General features: G+C 43.7%; 1 protein-coding gene across 2 annotated transcripts; it reads right to left on the bottom strand.

The window, feature by feature from the left end:
- Nucleotides 1–6453: 6453 nt before the first annotated feature.
- Nucleotides 6454–8270, bottom strand: LOC109782640 (WAT1-related protein At3g30340-like). Of its 2 annotated transcripts, none has more exons than XM_040386633.3 (5): nt 7985–8270; nt 7823–7885; nt 7193–7721; nt 6935–7086; nt 6454–6767 (listed from the first exon to the last, which is right to left on the bottom strand). In XM_040386633.3, the coding sequence occupies exons 1-5, from the start codon at nt 8164–8166 to the stop codon at nt 6701–6703; spliced, it is 993 nt and encodes a 330-aa protein (XP_040242567.1). In that variant the 5' UTR covers nt 8167–8270; the 3' UTR covers nt 6454–6700. The 2 variants fall into 2 exon arrangements, with proteins under 2 accessions (XP_040242567.1, XP_073352384.1); XM_073496283.1 differs by having other exon boundaries at nt 6561–6791; nt 6933–7086.
- Nucleotides 8271–8540: the final 270 nt, after the last annotated feature.

Raw genomic sequence — 8540 nt, 5'->3', positions numbered from 1 at the left:
AAGCAACTAATCTTGGGCATGCCCGAGTGGCATCCCCTCTTTCTTCTAAGGACCATCGGTATTTTTACTTGGAACTATATTTTTATTCGTCACATATCACGAGTTTTGCCTAGAGCGTCTTGTATGATATGAGTCTTTGCTTGTTTTGCTTTTTATTTTGTGTCATCTATCCTTGCTGGACACACCTATTTGAGAGAGCCAAAATCATGCTATGAATTCTTATAATTGTTCTCTATGCTTCACTTAAATCTTTTTGAGCTTTGGAATTGCTCTAGTGCTTCAGTTATATCTTTTTGAGCACGGTGTGCTTTACTATTTTTGAAGAAATGCTCTCATGCTTCACTTAGATTTATTTGAGAGTTAGTAATTTTTTTTAGAAATTCTCTCATGCTTTACTTAAATTATTTTGAGAGAAAAAATTATGCTCATGTTCTTCACTTAGATTTGTTTGAGCTATCAAAAGCAACATATGAAATTAGTCCCAAAGTGATAGATATTCAAGAGGGATATAATAAAAAATTTCATGAAGATCATTGGACAAAATAAACTTGATTCTTTGTAATAGTTTTGCGATATGGTGATAGTAATATATGAGTCATGTTGATGAGTAATTATGCTTTAGTAAGAATATTGATGTTAAGGTTTGTGACTCCCTATGAAAGCACAAAGTCAATAGTTATGCAATGAATTTACATCCTACTTGTGGTGCATTATTCGGTGTTATTTATGCTTAATGCTCGCTTATGAGATTTTTCGTTTCTTGGTTGGATGTTCTCAGTCTTTTGCTAGCCTTCATTTGCATAAAGTATGATTACTACTTGTGCATCCGAAATCCTTAAATCCAGTTTTGCCTTATGAGTCCACTATACCTACCTATATCTGGTATTCTTTTGCCGTCCTAAGCAAATTTGTATGTGCCATCTCTAATCTTCAAAATAAATTTCCTTTTTGTGTGCTCGTACCGCTCATGAAACGGTAGGGGGTGGCTGATATATTTCCATGCTAGATGTGTTATTCTCAAGATGAGTGTTTATTCACTTGTCATTGCATGAGAGTACGGCAAAGGTAGTAGGGATGCCCAGTCCCGAAATGAAAAATGAATTTACTTTATGTTGTCAAATAATAAATTCCTTTGAAAGTGTTTGTATGGACGGCACCCGTGGATTCGGTTAGCCGTGGAATGTGGAAGTATGGTGGAAAAAGGAATAAACTTTATTTTCTATTTGTGAACCGCCTATGATATATCTAGCATGGAAAGTACTTGGAACTACTCGATCGTTTTCATTGACAGGAAAGGCATGCCACCCAAAATGTTTTATCTCTATCTTTTTTTGCTTTGAGCTCTGGCACCTCTACAAATCCCTACTTCCCTCTGCGAAGGGCCTTTCTATTTACTTTATGCAATTTTTATTTTGAGTCTCCATCTTCTCCTATGAAGCACCAACTAAGGGGCACTATGATCGTACTTGAGCATTGGGTGTAGCTAATATGCGAGTGTGTTTCATGAATGGATTAATGATTGAGCATGATGGGCTAGGGATAACTTATTTTAGCATTGATATTTTGAAAGACATGGTTGCTTGTTGGTATACTTGAGTATTTAAGTCTCATGTCAAAACTAGACTATTGCTTTGAACCATATAAAAGTCCAAATGTCCATGCTACAAACAAAAGAATATGAGATGATATGTTAGGCAGCATTCCACATCAAAAATTCTGTCTTTATCATATACGTACTCAAGGACAAGCAGGAATTAAGCTTGGGATGCCAATACGTCTCCAACGTATCTATAAATTTTTATTGTTCCATGCTGTTATATTATCATTCTTGGATGTTTTACAATCATTTTATAGCAACTTTATATCATTTTTTGGGACTAACCTATTGACATAGTGCCCAGTGCCAGTTGTTGTTTTTTGCTTGTTTTTTACTTCGCAGAAAATCAATACCAAACGGAGTCCAAACGCAGCGAAACTTTTTGGAGAATTTTTCTGGGCCAGAAGACACAGGATGGGCCAAAGAAGTACCAGAGTGGTGCCCCGAGGGGGGCACAACCCACCTAGGCGCGCCTGAGGGCCCAGGCGCGCCCTGGTGGGTTGTGCCACCTCGGTGGCCTCTCGCATCGCCTCTTTGCTCTATAAATACCCCAATATTTCAAAACCCTACGGGAGTCGACGAAACACAATTCCAGCCGCCGCAAGTTCCAGAAACCATAGATCCAATCTAGACACCATTACGGAGGGGTTCATCATCCTCATTGGTGCCTCTCCGATGATGCGTGAGTAGTTCATTGTAGACATACGGGTCCGTAGTTAGTAGCTAGATGGCTTCCTCCCTCTCTCTCTCTCTTTCTCTCTCTCTCTCTCTCTCTCTCTCTTGATTCTCAATACAATGGTCTTTTGGAGATCTATTTGATGTAACTCTTTTTGTGGTGTGTTTGTTGGATCCGATGAGCTTTGAGTTTATGATCAGATCTATATTTTTATCCATGAAAGTTATTTGAGTCTTTTGATCTCTTATATGCATGATTACTTATAGCCGTATTTCTTCTTCGAATCTTTGTATAGTTAGTCCGACTAGATCGATTTTTCTTGCCAAGGGAAGAGATGCTTTGTGATGGGTTCGATCTTACAGTGCTCAATGCAGTGACAGAAGGGGAAATGACACGTATGTATCGTTCCTATTAAGGATAACAAGATGGGGTCTAATCCTACATGAATAGATCTTGTCTACATCATGTCATCGTTCTTATTGCATTACTCCGTTTCTCCATGAACTTAATACACTAGATGCATGCTGGATAGCGGTCGATGTGTGGAGTAATAGTAGTAGATGCAGACAAGAGTCGGTCTACTAATCTTGGAAGTGATGCCTATATAATGATTATTGCCTGGATATCGTCATGATTATTTGAAGTTCTATCAGCTGCCTAACAGTAATTTGTTTACCCGTCATATGCTATTTTTCTCGAGAGAAGCCACTAGTGAAATCTACGGCCCCCGAGTCTCTTCTTTATCATATTTGCCTTCGAGATCTTTTTTTATTCACTTTTATTTTCAGATCTATTAATCCAAAAACCCAAAAATACATTGCTGCAATTTTTTGTTATTTATTTTATCTCGCGTTCTCGCGAGATCTATTTATCCAATCTACTACAATTTTATCTATATTTTTACCCGAGAGGGATTGACACCCCCTCTTTACGTCAGGTTGCAAGTATTTATTCTTTGTTTTGCAGGTACTGTTTACGTAGTGTTGCGTGGTTCTCCTACTTGTTGATAACCTTGGTCTAATCACTGAGGGAAATACCTACTATAGCTGTGCTGCATCATCCCTCCCTCTTTAGGGAAATACCGACGTAGTTCAAACCGCATCATTCACCTAACCCAGTGTCAGTCACAACCCACAATCCAAAAATAAGGAATGCCATTGGACGGCCTCCGCCTCACTAGCTGCCCGCAGATATGTCCAGACGTGTTGGTGCACATTTGATGACATCAGTTTGGTGATCCGTTGGAGATACCCTTATTGAATATATTATTTATTTTATTTATACTTTTTTGCGGGAGAAATATATCCTTTATTGGCTGGGACATTATTTTTCTTTCATACGGTCCTAGGTGTAGGGAGGCCAAGGTACTTTGTATAGTTCTGTACTTCTGTACTTTTACCTTCGTATCAAAATACGGGACGTTTTTCAGGCTAAAACTGTATGGAGGACCGGAGGTAATATATTGTAGCAGTTTCGAAATTTTGAATCCTAGACATGGGACATGATATCAACCAGGACATAGCGTGTCGTATCCAACAACAATAATACTGGACATTAATGTGCAGGAGAAAAACCGTGCACGCCTACTCGTGCGATCAAGATGTATTACCTTCGTTTTTATTTACTCTGCATATTAGTTCTGACTGAAGTCAAATTTTATCAAGTTTGACCGAGTTTGTAGAAAACAATATGAAAATTTACAGTATCAAATTTATATGATATGAAAATATATGCAATGATGAATCCAATGATATATATTTGGTGGTGTATATGCTAATATATTTTTCTACAAACTAGTAAGTTGCACATGCGTTGCTACCAAAGATAAATGACATATTTAATAAATTACTTAAAGTTCATTATATTTTGTGAAACCCTCCTAATGTTTCCGGTGATCTTGTTTATCTTTGTTGTATGTCTCCTCTCCAGTCTCCACCCCCGTCTCTGCATCATATTCGCCCAACATTTTTCCTCTCCGGTCACTGACTCTTCCTCTAGGTCTCCGTCATTTCCTCCAACATTGTCGAGCATGTTGATGTTTGGAGCTAAAGATGGCGACACATCAAGTGACTATTAGTCAACGTGGTTGGGCTTCACTTCCTAAAAGACACTTTCTTTGCATTTATCACTAGGCTCAAACTCTTTCCTCCCTAGCGTTTTGTATCTCGGCCTTTTATGCATCTAATTTGTTTCATCTCCCTCGGGAAATATCCTTTGGCTCCTGCATGTATATACACCCTATATGAGGATTTTTTAAATGATTAAAAAAAGTCAAAAAAAGTTCAAAAGTATTTTTAGATTAAACTTGACTTACTTGCACACTAGTATATGCATTTTCATAAACAAAAACCAACGTTGACTTCACAGCGAAAAAGACAAAATTTATTTATTATTATAGGTCACTATTCACGCTATTTTGATTGAATTTTTTTTTCAAAAAAAGTCAAAGAGGAATTTTCTTTTTGTGGAACTTTTCTCACTAGTACAATGAAAGGCCAAACGTTCCCCTCCCATCTCCCTCGGCCTTTTACGCACCTAATTTGTTTCATCTCTCATTTACGCTGGTGATAATAGTGACCATAGTGCATTTTAACCAAGAAAGCTACGGAAGTTTTTGCAATATTCAGAAAACACTTTGTACATCCGAGTCAATCCTAAATCCTCTCAGCTACAAAATTCATCTCACAACTTGTCTAGTTACGCCCTGCAAAAAAAAAAACTTTTCTAGTTACGCAGGATGCGAAAATCCTAGCTACAAGGTACATACACAAAAGCTCAACTACAAGGTACATTCAGAAAAACTTTTCTAGTTACGCAGAACTCACATATATTTTCTGAATGTTATACAATATCATGAATATGTGAGTTCATTTGCACATTAATGATGCCCAGAGTGTTAAGGCCAAACTATCAATACACAAAAGCTCAACAACACAACACAGTTTGACCAATTTTGAGATTCCTCTCTCTTGTCCACTTACCTTAATAGGCATGTATTTCGCTGGAAAATTTGCAACAGTCAGAATCATAGCTCCAATGCCCGCTTGCTCTGTCTCCCAAATCAAGCTTCTAGTGCAACCTCAACAAAAATCCCCAGCCCCAATCCCAGTTGCACTGCATCACCTCACATCATTCTGGAACCCGCAGCGTCGAGCTCCAGTAGCTGCTACAGCAGCAACCTGGCGTTTAGCGTTCCCCACCAATCCACCATGGCCCCTTCCTCTCCTTGAAGTAACTTACTCCCCAGCCCGCTCTCTGTAGAGCCGCCCTGGCTCGCTCTCTCCATCACCCACAGCGCCGCCGGCCGCCCCCTCTTCTCCTCCCCTCGTCTTCTACCCACCTCTCTGTACTGTATCCTCTCCACCCCCGCGCCTCCTCCTCGTTCTTCCCGCACCAAGCTCCGCCTGGGCCTCTTCCCCCCGCCCCCTCTGATGTGGTCAGAGGAATCTTCTCCATTCTCCGTGCTCCCTCTGTACGGTGGTGGCACACACCCCTCCCAACGGCCAGACACTTGTCTCTAGCTCCCCTCTGCTTCACTGCTTGAAAATAAGAGGAGATAGGAGAGGGGCACGTTTTCTTCCTTTCCGGAGCCGGCGTGGAGGAGACAGAGGTAGCTGACGAGCCGCAGAAGCGACGGTGGCGGAGCACAAGTGATGGTGGCAGGCATGAGCGGCGGGTGGGTGGTAGAAGTTGGGGAGGGAGGCGTCTGTGGTCTGCAATATCCATGTGAGAGACGAGGATTCAAATTTTCCAACGCCGGTGGACAGCTATTGGAGTGCGGAGGCGGTCGGAGAACGCTGATTGTGGATTTTTTGCAGAAAACGGGGGATTGGAGGCGACGGACGGCAAGTCGTGAAGGAGAGATCCTGGAATAAGGGGAGCGCGACCTCTCGCTTTGTATTGTTTGGTCGTGTATTTTGTTTGTTGCTTTATCTTCAAAGCGGGCATTTCAACGAGATAGAAGTTATTTGTCTGTTGTTTGGATTAGAGCCTAAACCAGAGTTAAACATTTCAACGAAATTTCGCCTATTTCAGTGGGTAACCCCAAAATTTCGAGGCAGACTCAAACTGATTTCAACATAAATTTAAATTATGTTAGAATTTATTAAAATTAAGTGAAATTTTAAATCTCAAAATCCAAAATAATTTCCAAAATATACGAAAATTCGCAATTTTCAGTGAGGTCCGAAATTATTTTGTTTCTGAAATAAAAAACCTTGGCCTAAACAGCTTCATGAATGATAGCATCCTGAAGACTAATTTGCACCAGAATGGTGATCATAATAATTGCTAGAACATGCAAAAATTATTGAAGAACTTATTTGCTGCACATGTTAACACATCACCAAATGGTGGATCTCTGTCTTCCAATCTTCAGTCATGGCTGCGACGGCAATTGCTGCTGCTGCTGTTGTTCTTGGTCATCTTTAGCAACTTTTGGATGCTGTTGCAAGGCCTCCTGCCTCTTGCCCCACAGCAGAAGATACAGGCCAACTATCACAATCACAGTAATTAAAACTTTAGTATTCAGAAAAACTGCAGTATTGTCAGAATACTTTGAAAATACTTTGCTATCAAACGGTGTCTAAGTTTCAGATGCCAATCATGCCATGGGTAAACAGACACACGCATGAATCTCCATAGGTGCAGTGTGTTTGCACCTTCCAAGGTAGAGCGGTTCATGCAGGATGGTGAAGTCCATGATGCAGACGATGACCTGCGACACCGGGATGAAGGCGGCGACAAACACAGCCCCCCGCTTCTGGATGCACCACGTCAGCAGCACGAAGGACATGCCGGTCGCGACCACGCCCTGAATTTATTCAGGCAAAATCAATGGCAAGCCAGCTGCATATTGTAGCAAGCAATTCAGATTTCAGAAGCATATACGTATGAGGGCTGGTTGGTTGCTTGCTTACGGAGTAGAGGACGGTGAGGATCTGGAACTTGTTGGTGATGATCCAGGCGGAGAGGTTGTGCTGCACGCAGAGGCCGACGACGGCGACCTGGAGGAAGCTGAAGGTGGACAGGAAGGCGTTGCAGGAGTAGACGTAGGGGTACTTCCTGGCGATCCTGCCCTGAAGCAGGTACCAGCAGGCGAGGCAGACGCAGTTGCCGAGGATCGCCACCGTTCCCAGCGTCCACCGCCTGCCGGAGTCGGTTTCCGGGGACGGTGGGGAAGAAAGGGAGCGGTGGAGCTGGTGGGCGCTGTTGGCGTGGGTGAGGGCCACGCCTCTGTAGAAGGTGAGCAGCATGGCGCCGGCGAGCGAGACGAGCGTGCCGGCGAGCTTGGCGGCGCCGGTGGCGGTCCTGAGGTGGAGCGACTCGGAGCGGGTGGCGACGGCGAGCACGAAGGTGAGCACGGGCGCGATGTTGGAGAAGGCGCTGACGAAGGTCGCCGTGGTGTAGCGCAGCCCCACGAAGACCATGTACTGCCTCATCGCCGCCCTGCCACCATGCAAGATCGTGTAGTACAAGAAATGATCCAGCCATTGTTACTTAGTTCGAAGATCGAACAGAGAAGATTTGATCAAGGAAAGAAAGAGTACCCGAGCGCGGCGCTGATGAAGAGGTAGGCGAAGATCTCGAGCGTCATCTTGGGCCTCGACTTGCTGATGGACGAGACCAGTCAACCCAAGATGAGAAAAAAGCTATGTATATATATAGCTTCATGCAATCGAAATGGATGGATGTCGTGTGGACTCACTCACCCCTCTCTAAAGTGCGCGATGGGGCCGAGGAAGATGGCGGCGGTGAGCTGCTGCAGCGTGACGAGTACGAGCGGGTCGAGGCCGCCAGCCATGGCCGCCTTGACCAGCGCCACCATCACCGCCGACAACACGTTGAGCACCAGCATCACCACGGTCGGCAACAACAACCCGCCGCTCCCCATATCGCTCTCTCTATTCTGTCTTGCGCTATACCACCACGTAGTAGAGTACACTAAGTCACCAAGACACACACGCACGTATGCCGATGGAACTGCAAGAAGAAGATATGTGCAAGCCTGCTGGGTCGGTCCCAGGTGAACTTTATAGCGAGCCGGGCCGCCTCCGCTTGGGCTGCGCATATGCGTTACAATTGTTGATCGGCAGGATAGGAAGTAGACGAACGCAGCAGTTAGAGCATCTCCAGCGCGCCCCCAACATGCCCCCAGGCGATTTTTTCCGCACCGGCGCCGAAAAAACGCCATAGTCGCGCCTCTAGGACGCCGAAATCCGCCGGCTCGGCCCGTTTTTGGGCCCGGCGATCACAGGCCGAACCCGG

The sequence above is a fragment of the Aegilops tauschii genome, chromosome 4 (genome assembly GCF_002575655.3).
Source record: "Aegilops tauschii subsp. strangulata cultivar AL8/78 chromosome 4, Aet v6.0, whole genome shotgun sequence".
Taxonomy (NCBI): domain Eukaryota; kingdom Viridiplantae; phylum Streptophyta; class Magnoliopsida; order Poales; family Poaceae; genus Aegilops; species Aegilops tauschii.
The sequence above is the reverse complement of the archived record's forward strand: the minus strand, read 5'-3'. Positions and strand labels throughout refer to the sequence as shown.